Source organism: Calonectris borealis, chromosome 15 (assembly GCF_964195595.1).
Source record: "Calonectris borealis chromosome 15, bCalBor7.hap1.2, whole genome shotgun sequence".
NCBI lineage: Eukaryota > Metazoa > Chordata > Aves > Procellariiformes > Procellariidae > Calonectris > Calonectris borealis.
Genome location: NC_134326.1, coordinates 22,980,709 through 22,995,411, shown reverse-complemented (window position 1 = coordinate 22,995,411; position 14,703 = coordinate 22,980,709). Strand labels below are relative to the sequence as shown.

Here is a 14,703-nt window from a genome sequence, read left to right as displayed (position 1 = left end):
TTATTGCTTAAAAAGGGTATGGTGATAAGATGATGTTTCAGAATAAAAAGCTTTATTACCCTATCAAAAGTTTCTTTTTTATATAGTACATTTATGATGCATTCTTAATGTGCGCATCCAAACACTTGGATTTATATAAGCATCCAGGCAGCTATTGCCGTGTGATATTCTTTATCCTGCCTTCTTTCGGAGAGCTGAGATTCCCCAAATCCTTTTTGGCCATTAGAATTTGCGACTCTCTTCCGAAGCTGGAGGAGATGCTGTGCCTGCCCTCGTCTCGCTGCAGAGCGGCATCCCCCTTGCCAGCATCTCGCTTTCATCACTCGGGGTCATCTGGGAGATGCCCCATGCTGTCTGGAGAAGGCCTCCGAGATGCTGTCCGCAGGTTCTCCTGAATTACCCGCTCGAATGGCCTTCAATGTGTGCTCTTAAAACTCTTTCCTTTGTGTACCGTAAGGAAACCAAAGCAAGGAGCAATGCAATTAAAAATATGGTATTCCTTGGGTTTGTCGTGGCTTTACAGGCCATCACCACCAGTGCTTTCAGTTCTTTTTCACTTGACTCTGGTTCCCCACTGCTGGCTCCAGCGGTCGCCATCTCACGCGCTCAAACTTCTGGAGCTGCAAAGGGATGCAGAATATTGCTCATAAAATTAATGCCAACAGCTGACTCCCCTTTTCCAAGTATATAGTGAAGAAGAACTACCATGCAACTTATCTTTTGCTGCATGCTTTGGTTGCAGAGAACGAGGTTGTATTTCTATATGACCTGGAAACCCAAGTTAAAGAGAAAAATGGAAGGAGCTTTTTAATTGTAGTTCTGCAACCTAAACTGCCCTCTCTCCAACACAACCGATGGGTGCGTGCTGGACCACAGCTCCCTAAATCCATGTTTTAAGGATTGTGGAGGTAGGGGAGGTATGAGTGATGGGCATTGCTTTTGCGACTTGAAACCCTTCAGAGCGCAGAGGAGAAAGCTTCTCTCTCTTTTCCATCCTCAGGTGACGTTGTGGACATCTACCAGCGGGAGTTTCTCGCCCTCCGCGACCGACTGCACGCAGCCGAGCAGGAGAGCCTGAAGCGCTCGAAGGAGCTCAACCTGGTCCTGGAGGAGATCAAGAGAGCGATCTCGGAGAAGCAGGCCCTGCGGGATATAAACCGGACCTGGAGCAGCTTATCTGGTGAATAAACAGAGAAGTTGAGGATCTCAGGCTGTTTTGAAGCTGTTGCTAATGAGGAGGTAGAGAGGTGTGCGTGCGTGTGCGTGTGTGCAGGGCTGCGGACAGGACGTGCCCTTCTCTCCCGCGGCGCGAGCAAATTGTGGAGTTCAGAGGGACTTGGGAACTCTTCAACTCCTGTTTAATTAGAGGTGCATATGCATCATTAAACACTGAGATTTGCCTCTGCCGCGGATATTTGCCAATTTGCTTGCTTACAAGCTTTTTTTTCCTTGCAAGTCATACATGCCGTTTCCTATGGCTATATTGAATCCATATGGAAAATGGGTATCCAAAAGGGGGGGGAAGGAGTTAGGTTGGCTGAGCACCACTCGCCAATTTATTTGTTCTTTTTTTTTTAAGTTGCTCAGTTGAAGAAAATTGGATCCCTACAGAAAGATCCGATTTGACCTTCATTTTACTTTCATTCTCCCTCCCTCCTTCCCAAATATTTTGGGACTTCTTTAAGGCCCTCATGGCTGCTGCTGAACTTTAATTGGGTTTGTGGTAGCGTGTTAAAGGTTGGCCTGATTTTTTATAACCCAGCAGTAGTCTCGGGTGGCCAGGCTGCTCTAGAAAGGCTTTTTGCCTTGCAGTCTCTTCCTACCTACCGTTCCTTGCAATTGATTCCCTTTTCCTTTTTAAGACGAAACCAAGTTAAAACTGTGGAATATCACCAACAAGAATGTGCTGCACCTTCCCACCATCTTCCATCATTTGCCACATTTGCTGTCAAAGGAGAACAGTCTGCAGCCAGCCGTGCATGTGGGACAGGGGCGCACTGGAGGTAAATGGGAATTAGTGCTGCTTCTGGTGCTCTTCCTCACCCTAGTGCCTCTGCCTCCCCTTTCCTCCGGGCCTGGCTGTGGTGCGGAGATGAGCAGGACTGGAGGAACGGCTGCATGCATCATGCAAGCTTCCTTGGTATCGTGACATGCGGGGTGGGTAAGCCATGTCACGTCTGCAAGTCTACGGGGTCTGTGCTCTTGACTGGCACTAAAATGTTCTCAATGCTTCTGCCAGATGTTTTTGCTGCTTTCCATCTCCAGAGTGCTCTAGACTTTGCCTAGAAGGTGGTCAGATGAAAGCACAGTTTGCAGGGTGCTTCATGGAGACTCTAACTAGTCTTAGAGACAAATCCCATCTGGAGTAGGACTTTGGGTACTAGCCAACTTGATTTATTGTTGTGGTTGTTGATTTTTTGGTTTCCCTCTTTATAAATGCATCTGCAATATTAATACAAGTCTATGGACTTCTGAGATTACTGTGGACATGGTTTAGTGGTGGATTTGGCAGTGTTAGATTTACGGTTTGACTCGATGATCTTAAAGGTCTTTTCCAACCTAAATGATTCTACAATTCCCCCCTGCTCCCAAATCCCAACCCAAAGCCAAAGACCTGACTTACCCCTCTGAAACTGAGGTGCTTCTGGTCATGGGAGGGGTTTGAAGTACAAGGGTGGTCTTGAAGTTGACATTCACAGGCTGAAAAGGCCCCTAGGAGGGGAAGGGGGTTTGGGTGTTTCCTTAGGCATTGGTCTTTCAGGGAGAAAAGGAGGAGTCTATCTGACTGCCATGGGCGCCCTGCCAGCCTGGCACACTGGGGTGCTGCTGGTCGGTACTGGGCTGGGGGACAGGAGTATGGGAACCCTACGTAGCCCAGGAACCCACCAACTTGCTGATCACTGCTGGTTTTTAATGACCTAGCATGGCACCGAGCAGGTGAACCGTGAGGTGGTCATGGGAGCGCAGTGAAGTGTCTTGTCCCAGCACACCCCCCTCTCTAAAATCTCTCCTTGGCTCTGAGCAGTGTCCGTTGTGATGGGAATCCCCAGCGTGAAGCGGGAGGTGCATTCCTACCTCACCGACACCCTCAACTCCCTCATCTCAGAGCTCACTCAGCAGGAGAAGGAGGACTCCGTCATCGTCGTCCTCATCGCCGAGGTAAGACAGAGCTTTGCCCGTTTATCCCGTTTCCCTGTTATCCCGTTTCCCTGGCCCCCATCCCGCTGCCTGCCAAACTCGGTGCCAAACAGGACGGCTGCCCACCTGGAGGCCAGCTCTGCCGCTTGCCGGGGCAGATAAGCCCAGCTTTGGGCTGCCGTCCGACCAGGATCGTTAGGTGCGTCCTGCCCAAAATGAAACACCGACTGGGCCAGGGAGGTCAGGGTGCGAGCAGGCAAACATGAGCAGCTGCCAGCGCAGCACGTGCATTTATCTTTCTGGTCCGAATCGTGATGGCTCTGCAGGGTGCTTGAGTGGTTGTTCCCAAAATGTGCTGGAGCAGCCCCGTGGCCACACCTGGGGGAGCTCTCAGACCCGCTCCTGGAGCAGCTTCGTTTCTCCGCGTACCCGTAAGACCTCACTAACCCCCTCTCCAAACCCAAGAGCCCGCTGATTTGGGGCTGAGACTAATATGATGCTTCTTCGTACTGGTGTCTGGAGCCTAGAATCAGTTGCTGAATCCAGGGACTAAAAAGCCTTGCTATGTTAATCCACAAGAGCTGCTTTTATCTATGGGTTTAGATGGTTATTTTTTTCCATGGCTTTCCCCTCAGGATTATTTTCTTGAGCTTGAAGTGCATTTGTCTTAATTTCCAGAAATCCGGTGAGAAAGATAAGCCTCAGTGGCATGTCACTGGGAGCAGAACAAAGATAAATGTCTGGGTTTGCTGCCTGTTTACTCATAATTTGACATTTTGAGTAGCATTTGGCTTTTGGGTCCCTGGCTGGTATTTCATACAAGGCGAAGGTGTGCACAGCTGGGTGCAGCTCAAGGTGCCTGGGGTAAGGTTCAGTCCTGGCTGTCGTTTCCCTTTGAGCCGGGGCAGGTTTGGTGGCTGTTTTCACAGCGGGTGAGTTAAAGCATGAGAGGTTTTAAGTAACTTGACCAAAACCATCTTCTATTTAGGACTGCAGTAATATTTTTTTTTTAGTGGACTTGAAAACAGGGTGCACGCTGTGATGGCAGCACCTGACTTTCCGTGTGTACCTGTGACGAGGGAAGTGAACAACAAAGAAATCAATTCTGATACCATGAAGTGCAGGAGCACACGTGCCATAGCCCAGTTACAGCGACGGTGTTGTTGCGGATCACCACTGTCACTGTTCTTTCTCGCTGACACAATGTCCTCCTTCCACGCAAGTGTCAGCCACCGCTGTGCCTGCTCTGCCTCTTCCCAGACAAAGTGTTCCCTGATGCACCTGCACTTGGCTTTGCTTGTTGGGGCTCCTCTTTAAAGAGTAAATAGCGGAGAGGTGGTATGAACCTGGAGCGGCCGCTGGGTAATTTAGAGACTCAGAACAACGAGTGGGGCAACTGAATGTCCTTTTTGGGATGGGGGCTTCTCATTTCCGAGTGCCACCACTAACCACTGTGGCTGTCATCCACGGCGGCCGGGCTGCCTGGGAGAGCGGGGGGCTCCTCAGCTGGCAGAGGGGAGCTGGCCGGCTCGGCTGTCACAAACCTGCCGCTTTGGTGGCAGCCGGGCGCTTGGAGCGGAGCTGCGTGTTTGCTCCCAAAGCCAGGAGCATCTTTCCTGCCTTTGTTTTTCCCGTTCCTGTTTTCTCGGCAGCGCCGGGGTAAGAAGTCAGTCCAGCACTGGGAGGCTGAGCCCTGTTTGGGAAAGGGACCTTTTTCCTCTCGAGAAAACCTCCCTTGTCGCCGTTCCAGCGTGGAAGCGCTGTCCTCAGCTTGTGACATACATCCCTGGCGTCTCACTTCTCACCTCCGCCCGGCGCCGAGCGCAGCGGCAGCCGGTCCCGGCTTCTGTGATGCTGCGTCAGCAGATCTGCCCGGGACGCGCAGTCCCGTCATCCGTACAACCTCCCAAAACACTACCACCACCAGGAAGCAGGCGCGGTTTTTGGTCCTGGGTCTCCAGCCCTTTGTTCTTGGATTTTGTTTTCCCAGTCACTGTGCAGATGGTTTCTGTCCAGTGCCTGTCCCTGTGTTTGCCCTTACCTCGCCTGCAGGTAGCAGCGTGCGGCGCTGCTGACCTTTGCCTCCCAACTGTTACAGGTTGCCAGGTTGATTGTGGGAACAAACTGTTGTTTTAGGAAGAAAAGCGTCGAAATGAACCTGAAATGAAAAATGCACGCTTATAAATAAACGTCTCTTTTTCACAAAGGGGGTGGAGATCCTTTTCTGCCAAGAGTATTTGCTTGGGTGAAAGCCAGCATGTATAGAGAAAAAAAAAAATAGCTCAGAAGTTAATACTTTGTGCAAACGCTTGGCGCTGGCAGGGGCAGAAGTGCCAGGAGAGCACGTGGAGATGATGTGCAGGGTCTTGAGTCCTTTGGGGTGGTTTTTGGTGTGTGATGCCTTTGGTTAACACTGGCCCCAAAGGAGGGCTCCTAGGAGTCCGTCAGCGTGGAGAGAGCAGTTAAACTGGATAAAAGGAGTCATGAAGATGGTGCTGACAGTACCCCCAGGGTGTGTTGAAGGTGATTTCTGAGCCATGGGGGACAACAGGCTGAGGCTGAAGGATCTAACACTGCTTATCCTTTGTTTTCAGACGGATCTGCAGTACACAGCCGGAGTGGCAGAAAATATCAAAAACTTGTAAGCACTTCCGAATGACTACGGCGGTACGGTCTGTGCCTGTAGCGAGGCCAGGGAACAGCTTCGTTAAGGAGAAAATACACACTTCTCTGCTTTCCTTTTGTATTTTTTTGGTTGTTTGGGTTTTTTGCTATTCTTACACTCTGGGCTGTCTTTGCTATTGCTGCTTCCACTTTCTGCTTCTTCTAAAATGCATCCCATATGTAGCTTCCAGTAGGCTGCTTTGTGCTCGCAGTATTTAACACATGCGGTCATGCCGTTCCATTTTGCTCTTTCTGTCCTGTGGCGTTGCGAGAAGATGAATTATGTAGATTTGCAGTGATCCTGGCAATTGTTTCTGTGTCTAGTGCAGCCCTCTACCTGCTCTCCCGAGTCAGAGCAACTGGGCAGTGTGGTAAGCACACCCAAGTGCTCCTGCCTTATTTTGCTCTAAAATCCGTGATCCATTTTTCTTTCCGCTCCAGCCTGTTTGTTTTTCCCTTGTTCTAGGCGCTAGTTACATTTGTCTCTCACGCTAGCTGCTATTTATGTCCCAGAGTCTTAGTGGCTTTTGCAGCTTCGTCTGTGGCTGCTTAGGCAGAAGCCAGTGATGGATTATTAACCGTGAGCCGGTCCAGGCGTTAACAGCGTCAGAGTTGGAAGGCAAAAGAAAAAGATGGTGAGAGAAGAGGCTGTGACTCCCGTCCAGCTCCTGCGATTGCGAGTTTCCAAAGGATCACAGTCGCCATAAGAAGGAAACGCAAAAGGGCAGCACATCCTCCCGGCGCCCCGCGTCCCCGAGCCAATGATGGGAGAGGGGCTGGGACGTGTGCGGGGAGGGTTGTGCTCCCGGGCACTTGCAGGAGAGCTGAAACAGAGCCCTCCATCTTGCTGTGCAGGAGCTGGCAGAGCTCCCCTCCTTCTGCCTGCTGGCAGGAGGATGCACTTATCGGGGGATAATGGGCTGATTGTCCCATGGATCCTGATGAAATTACTGGGCGCTGCTGCGGAGAGTGCTTCTGCATAGAAGGCCTGAAACTTTAATTGACTTAATGATTTGATTTCTCGCTGTCCCCCTCTCCAGTGCCTCCTGCCCTTCCCCGATTCACTGAAATTATTTTTCTTCCAAATTGAATTGAGGTGGTGTGGAGCCAGGGCAGGCTGAGCTCATATCGCAGGAGGGAGAAAGCTGCTGCTGCTTCGGTACGGGTTTTGTCAGCTCAGTGAGAAGCTTCTGTTTCACTGCTGCCTGAGGAAGGGAAGATTTGAAAATGTTAGCTGAAAATCTTGCCAGTCCCAAGGAGGGAATAAGGAAGGGAAAAATAAGTGAGAAGTTTTTGGCAACCTCACTGCTTTGTCTCCCTCTGCCCCATCTCCCGTCCTCCAGGCTCTGCACAAACAAAGGAAATCAGCCTTGCACCAAATGTTCTCAAAAAGGCAGTATAAAAATAACTGGTTTTCCCGCTTATCTCTCACAGTTACGGTAATCTCTGGGTATTGCTTGCAAGGCTGTTGTAGGTACCTATTTTTCAGATGGGTGACATTTTTTTCTGTTTGCATTTGACTCTTTAAAGGGTTCTTAACCACATTACAGGGAAAATAGATGCTGATTTTACCAGCGTAAGGGAACTAGGTAGAATTCCTGCTGGCTGTCCTAACTACAGCACAGCAGAGTTTTAACTTGTCAGAAATGCATAAAATAATCTCTGCAAAATGGCTTTTAATTACTGATGCATTTGGAAAATCTCTAAATGCCAGTAAAGCCAGCAAGTCCTTTCTGTGGTGCGCCAGTCTGCAGGTCCGTTTAATCCTGTAGAGAGTACGTGGTGCTAGCAGCTGGTCTTTAAAGCCGACCCGTGTGTGCATGCGGCGGGGAGAGCTGGGGGGGAGCACGCGAACGTGGGGCTATCAGAGACCGTGGGAGGCAGAGAGCAGCTTTAAAACTCCGTGGCAGTCCCTGCTGACGTCCTTTGGGGAGGCTTGGAAGTGCACTAGCTGCTGGGGAATTTTTATCTTAGAGGCTGTATTTTTTGTTTGGTTCTGCGGCTCAGTGTTTACCCAGCAATTTGGTCTATGAAATGGTGTGTCAGACATGGAGGTATCTGTTTACTGCTGCTTTTCTCCCTCAGATTCCCAAAGGAAATACACTCAGGTCTCCTGGAGGTAATTTCCCCGTCTCCGCATTTCTATCCTGATTTCTCCCACCTGCGGGAATCCTTTGGGGACCCCAGGGAAAGAGTCAGGTAAGAATCAATGAGCTTAAAAACAAGCAAGCCCTGAATTAAGTAACTCCAGCGCCTCCCCGCTGACTCCAGCAGGGAAGGCTCTTCTGCAGGGCCAGGCGAGGCCCTTAAACACGCTTTATGCAGGAGCTGGGGGGACCTGGTGTGGAGGGGTGTGAACTGGCGCCAGCTTTGCAGGGCTTGCCGTGTTCTGCGGTGTTTCCATCACCAAGCAAGGGGGTCATTTTAAGCCAGATGATGTTCATTTTGGAAGCCCCTGAGTTTTCCAGTAACTCTTAGCTGACCAGTTTGAGACCAAAAGAGAGAGGCCGTATGCCATCCCCTCCTCCCAGAGCTGTGTCACCTTCCCGGCTTAAACCCAGCCTCGGCTGGGTCCCCCGAGCAGTCCGGTATCCCAGGAGAGATGGGCGCTACCATCGTGTTTGTCTCTTGCAGGTGGAGGACAAAGCAGAACCTCGACTACTGCTTTTTAATGATGTATGCCCAGTCCAAAGGCATATATTACGTGCAGGTGGGTTTGGTGCTGGGGTTGGAGGGGAGATGGGTGTACCTGTGAGTTCACTGTGGCTCGTACCCAGCTGAGAGAGGGCAAAGAGCATGTCCAGTTGTGTGATGCAGCAGCGTGGGAGCGGGTTTTAACGAGATAGGTTCAAAAGCTAAGTTTCTAAGATGCTTTAGACTTGGAGACCTCCCGCCTAGGGAGGGCAGGAATCATCATTTCATTTACCTGTTCGATTGGGTGAGAAAAATCTGCTTGGAGCATCCTCCAAAAAAAGCTACGTCTGTGCCAAAGCTGTCCTCCAGTCTACGGCGTGATTGCTCTGCACAGAGGGGCTCTTACTGGAACCTGGGTGGGTCATTGGCACTGAGTGTCCTTTCCTCTTGCAGCTGGAGGATGACATCGTGGCCAAACCAAACTATCTCAGCACGATGAAGAACTTTGCCTTGCAGCAGCCCTCCGAGGAGTGGATGATCCTGGAGTTTTCTCAGCTGGGGTTTATTGGTAACATTCTCCCCTGCTCACCCCAGTCCCGCAGGCACAGGCACAAGTGCCTGCTGGTTCTTGCAAGCACGTAGCTCTTGGTCCAACGAGTTGTCTGCACGAGATGGTGAAATACTTGGGCTTGATCCCTCCCTATTTTTGCAATGACCCTTGTGTTTGCACAGGGGAGAAAGATCCTCACAGCTGGTACTGCTGATACTCGCTTTTAGTAAAAATAAACCTGGTTGGTGGCCCAGCCGACAGCCGAACAGCTTAGCTGTGACCAGTAGCTTTTAGGCTGGATGGGATCTGGAGTTGCCTAAGAGTGTGCAAAAGGAAGTTTACATCAGCACAGAACTATTTTGGGAACGGCAGGACATGGTTGCAGTAGCAGCTTGATCTGTTATTTTGGATACTGGTTCGACTGGCTTAAAACTTGTCGTTTTCGGGGCAGGAAATGGTCTGTCCTGCAGCTGGCTGAATGTTTTTCATCCTTATTTCTCCCTGCTGAATGGGAGAGTTTTAGACCTTTTGGTACTGTTGTGACCTGTGAGACACTAGTGCTTTCTGATTCTGCGATGAATATTAAATCCGGAACTGTGTTAGCAATGCCAGCAGTACTGGTACATAAAACAGAGCTGCATGCTATTTCCTTTACGTAGAGAGATGGACACATCCAACCTCCACAGCCCAGTCTCCCAAGTTTTTTCTTCCCAGCTCTGATTCTTGACTGTTTCAAACTGTAGCTGTTCTCTCTTCTCTTTCTTTGTGCTGTAGGAAAAATGTTCAAGTCTTTGGATCTGAGCTTGATCGTGGAGTTCATCCTGATGTTCTATAAGGACAAACCCATTGACTGGCTGCTGGATCACATCCTTTGGGTGAAAGTCTGCAACCCTGAGAAAGACGCAGTACGTAAACAACCCCTGTTGAAGGGAAACCTTCTGTTGTGTGGGGGCAAATGTACGCTTGGTCTGTGTCTCCAGAGGATCTTTTCTGTGAGCTCTGGTGCTAACTGACTTTGCACCGAACCGTGCCGTCCCTGTGCAGTGTGCCACGGGGTGTCCTTGTAGATTGTGTGAGCAAAGACCTGGGATTTCATGCTTTTGTAGTCTGCAGCTGCCGGGAAAGGCATTATTTCTGCGTCTGAGCACTAACAGGGTATTCCTCCTCCAGTCCTCGAGGAGAGTAGCCGTTCCCCATTCTTCTGCGTTGTTTTTCATTCTTCTCTCCCTGAAGCTGTTCCCCGCTCGCTGACTGTAACCCCAGAATAACCCTTTGGCTCTGGGCTCGTGTGCCATACCCGCCTGGAGCACACATGCAGGCTGCCCAGAGAGCTCACCCCAGATGACCCAAGAGCAAGCCTGCCGTGCGTAGCGTGCCAAAATGAAGCCAGAGCACGCAAAGCTCTTGTCAGGGTTTCTAGGAGGGTGCAGAGAGGTGAAATGGACTGTGTTTTCATGCTGCCATCTCGTTTGCGGAGCCATGGCTGCACGAAGCCTTGCAGAGAGCAGCACAGAAGCCCCCGGGCCCTGCGGAGGTTGTGTTTGAACTCCCATCGGCAGCAGCAGCGAGGGGCTAAAGCGAGTGGGAAGGGCAGAGGAGGAGTGTGTGTGACAGCAAATGTAAGATGAGCTCACCACCAGATACTCTCCTGTCTCCTCTCTGAACATATTGTATTTACTCAAACGCTCGTTCGCCCTCCTCCCCCAGCAGAGAATGAGCAGCGGAGTCCCTGTGCGGAGCGTGAAGCCAGCCGCTGAGGACAGACCTCATGGCCACAACTACTTTGTGGTGGCAAATGCCAGAGCAAGTGGTCACTCCGGGGATAAATATTGTATTTATGTGTTGGGGGGGCAGGGCATCCTCAGGGCTCTGCAGAATTGGGGCAAGGTTGTGGTTTAATTTGGCGTGATCCCTCGCAGAGGCCGTGACGTCGGCTCCAGTCCCCCCTGTGCAGCAGGACCAGTCTCAGATGATGTCCGTCGTGTCCTCCTGGCAGTTCAAACCGTGTGCTCAGGTGTGACAGAGCAGTCCCCAGGCCTGCCCAGCAGCCCCCAGGGTCCTCACAGCCGTGGGCGAAGCCAGGGTGGCGGGGTGCTGGGATGGGGGTGGGAACGACGCTGCTGTCTGTGGCCCTGCCTTCAAAATCTTCAGCTTGAGCATTGATTAAATGCAGATCCTGCTGTGCAGGATCATCTTCTCCTTGGCTCATCTTCACTCATCTTCTCCTACCTGGCGGAGCCAAGGTTTTCCCAGGGGAAACTGCAAACCTCTTAAATGTGTTGCCTTTTTAAAAATTAACCTACTTTCCGTGTGGATTTCTGGCTCCTTTCCCCCACTGTTTGCATGATTAACTCTGCACAGCGCCCTTTCAAACATGACTTTCCCTTGTAAATCCCACTGTGCAGAATCAAATTGGTAGCGGGGAGGATTTGTCTTTTTGATTGAAAGTTTGTTTGACCTGAGCTTTTGGTAAGTGCTTTGCCAGCTCTGGATATATTCCGCTCTTTCTTTTTTAACTAATTTTAGATTTACCTGGGGTAGAGCTGTGTGAAAGGATGACCTTCTTACCACCAACTGAGCCATTCCCCCTCCTGGCTCGACTGAGACAATGCTGCTTTCAGCAAATGCTTCTTTAGCAGAAGGGGAAAAGGGGAGAAAGAGAAATCAGGAGATGCTGTAGCTCCCTCCGTTCCCCTTCTTCCTCCTTTCCCCATCCAGAGTGAGATCAGGCCTGATGGGGTTGCATCTGGGGTTGCTGGCAATGTGTAGGGTCTCTCCCGTTAGCATGGCTAGTTTTAATTTTCTAATGTAACATGAGCTGGATTAGGGAATTATCTCCTACGCAGCTCGCAGGGGTCATGCCTGGAATTTCCCAGCTCCCGGCACAGTGGCGGTGGCCCGTGTGGGCAGCCCGTCGTGGGGGCTCGGTGTGGCTGGCTTTCCCCGCTGCGCCCTGCCTGGTGCCAGGCAGCCGGTGACGGAGCGCCCGGCAGCGGGATTTCTGCCGGGGTTGCTCTTGGGTGGGAGGTTGTGAGAGCAGATGGTGGTAGGGATGTGCGTGTGTTTCTTTTCTTGGAAAAAGCAAAATTTGGAAAACAAATGCCCTCTCCCTCCGGTTTTTAACCCTGTATTTTTGTCCTGCTCCCCCAAACTGAGAGAAATGAACTATTTTTAAAATGTGAGTTCTAGTCTCCGTGCTCTCAGTGTTTTTCCCCTTTGTCCTTTATTCCTTCTCCATTGTCCCTCTCCCTCCACCCCATGGAAAATCACTGGCTGGATCAGCGTTGCATCTCCAAGTTTATTTACATGGTGGGATGGGTGTGAAACAGTCAAACAGCTCGGACAATGGCACGTGCCATACGTCCACCTAACAAAATCTGCCAGCAAACTGGAAACTCTGCCTGTCTGAGAAGAGCCGGCAATTGCTCCCTGCTCGCTCAGGCTCTGAATTATCCCAGGCCTGGCTGCCCAGCAGAGCCCGGTGGGAGACCGGCCGAGAGTCACGGTCAGGTTCTTCCAGAGTGTGGTTAAAAGCCCTCTTGCCAAATTAAAGCCAAAATAACACAGAAGGGCATCGAGATGGAGGGGCAGGGACGTTTGTCACTCCTCGTGCCCCTGTCCGTTCCTCTCGCGGGGCACAGTTGACCGTGGAGGTTTGAGCATGGGGCACTGCAGGATTGTCTCATTTCAGAAACACTGTGACAGGCAGAAGGCAAACCTGAGGATCCGCTTCAAGCCCTCGCTCTTCCAGCACGTGGGAACCCACTCCTCCTTGGCTGGGAAGATACAGAAGCTGAAGGTGGGTACCAGCTGCCTGTCCAAGCCACAGATAGCTTTCTGCCAGGCCTGGCCCGCAGGCACACGGGAACCGGCTGCTTTTGGGATGGGGACATCAGTGACAGCAACTGCTGGGATGGTGGCAGCTGGATTTCTGTGCAGTGCTTGTGTTTTATTCTGAATTACAGTGAGCTCACGTAGCTCCTACTTCTCAGCATGGCAGTGACATGTACCAAGACTCACTGCAAGCTTTCAACCCTTGGTACTGGTCCTGGCCGCCCATCCTGAGTGCCAAACCATGATCCGGGCAAGTGATTTCGAAGCATCTACTGAAAAACTGACTTCCTTCCCACCCCCCTCCTTATTCCTGGGATTTGCTGATAGGCGAACTAGAGCTTGCTGTGTAAGAGTTTAAATTGTTTGAGTGTATTTAAACATCAACAAAATCAAGCTTCCCACAGCTGTATGTGCAGGACCCACAGAAATGCATCCCTGGGCTCTGCTCAGCCCTGTGTCTGTCCGATCCCCAGGTAAATGGGTGGTGTAATCCAGTTTGTAACGCAGTGCAGTGCCTGTCAGGCCGTGTAATCCAGCCATTTTGTGCCAGCATCAACCTCCCGGCCACCTTGTCCTCAGGTGCAAGGACTGTTTGCAGAGCTCCTGGGGCAGGGACACGCGTTCGGGGACACTTGGACAATGAAAGGCTCTTTGGTGCTGATCAGAGTGCAGAGCAGTGGTGCTTCTCTGTGCTGCCTCTCCTGAAGTTGTGTCCTGGGATCCAGCTGCGCATTGCCCTGTCAGGTGCCTTCCCCAGATCACTTCCATCCCTCATCCTTCTGTGCTGTGCAAATCGAGAGCTTTTAATTTGCGGTGCATTGTTGCTGGGACCCCTGTTCCTCGGGGGTGAGAGCAGCTCATGACCCTTTTCTGCCCTTTTGCTTTGTTCCCACCAAGGACAAGGACTTTGGCAAGCAAGCCCTGCGGAAGGAGCACGTCAACCCTCCTGCGGAGGTGAGCACCAGCCTGAAAACCTACCAGCACTTCACCTTGGAGAAGGCTTACCTGCGGGAGGACTTCTTCTGGGCCTTCACTCCCACTGCTGGAGACTTCATCAGATTCAGATTCTTCAAACCGCTCCGCATTGAAAGGCAAGTGCTTGGGGGGGTCGGCAGGGAGGGACGTGGGGACAGCCTGGAGCATGTGGAGACACTTTCCTTTTGCTCTTCTGGCTCATGTTGAATTTCTTGCCCGACTCCTGCTTGGCTGCCCAGGAGGAGGGAGCGGTGCTCTTCCAGGGGGAGGATAACTTGACCCTTTTTTGGGGAGCCGTTGGAGTTTGCCAGAGCCCTTTGCTTTCCTGCGCTTGTGAGCAATCCATGACTTGGCTAATCTGGCGCAGAAGGTCTCCTTCCAAACTATGTGCCCGTGGGCTTTTTGGGAAGGTGTCTGTTAGGTTGAGCTGTTTGATGGTTCAGCTAGGGTGAAAGCCACCATGTCCCCCCTCACTCAGTGTGGATTTCCATGGCTTTGCTCTCCGTCACAGGTTCTTCTTCCGCAGCGGAAACATCGAGCACCCAGAAGACAAACTCTTCAATACGACTGTGGAGGTTTTGCCGTTTGACGTAAGTGTTTTATTGAGAATTGAGACGGGGGCGGAGTGGGAAGCAAAACAGGTTTGAGAGAAGGGAACTGCTTAAAGCCGTCAGGAAAATCTTTACAAGGCTCAAGTGCCTTTGAGGGGTGCTGGCTGGGAGCCAGGGGGTCACGCCTGGTGTGGTACCACCTCAGGAGCAGGGATGCTGCGCTGAGCAGTCGCTATGGGAGACATCCATGCCTGCAGAGGGGATGCTCAGATGGATGGGATGGCTGCAGAGGAGGGGATGGAGCCAGGATGGTGCAGTGGAAGCAGCAGCAAATGTCCTCTTTTTTTTGGAGCATGA

General features: G+C 51.4%; 1 protein-coding gene across 5 annotated transcripts in view; it reads left to right on the top strand.

The window, feature by feature from the left end:
• Positions 1–14,703, top strand: part of MGAT4B (alpha-1,3-mannosyl-glycoprotein 4-beta-N-acetylglucosaminyltransferase B) — a 52,101-nt gene that overhangs the window by 35,003 nt on the left and 2,395 nt on the right. For 4 of the 5 annotated variants that reach the window (XM_075164741.1, XM_075164740.1, XM_075164743.1 and 1 more), the window contains exons 2-12: positions 1,001–1,180; positions 1,863–2,003; positions 3,026–3,159; positions 5,733–5,779; positions 7,888–8,001; positions 8,437–8,512; positions 8,890–9,004; positions 9,761–9,891; positions 12,678–12,785; positions 13,718–13,911; positions 14,307–14,385. In XM_075164741.1, the coding sequence (XP_075020842.1) occupies positions 1,001–1,180; positions 1,863–2,003; positions 3,026–3,159; positions 5,733–5,779; positions 7,888–8,001; positions 8,437–8,512; positions 8,890–9,004; positions 9,761–9,891; positions 12,678–12,785; positions 13,718–13,911; positions 14,307–14,385 (1,319 nt within the window). Of the gene's footprint in view, positions 1–1,000; positions 1,248–1,862; positions 2,004–3,025; positions 3,160–5,732; positions 5,780–7,887; positions 8,002–8,436; positions 8,513–8,889; positions 9,005–9,760; positions 9,892–12,677; positions 12,786–13,717; positions 13,912–14,306; positions 14,386–14,703 lie in introns of those variants that run through there. The other variant, XM_075164744.1, reaches the window with a different exon arrangement.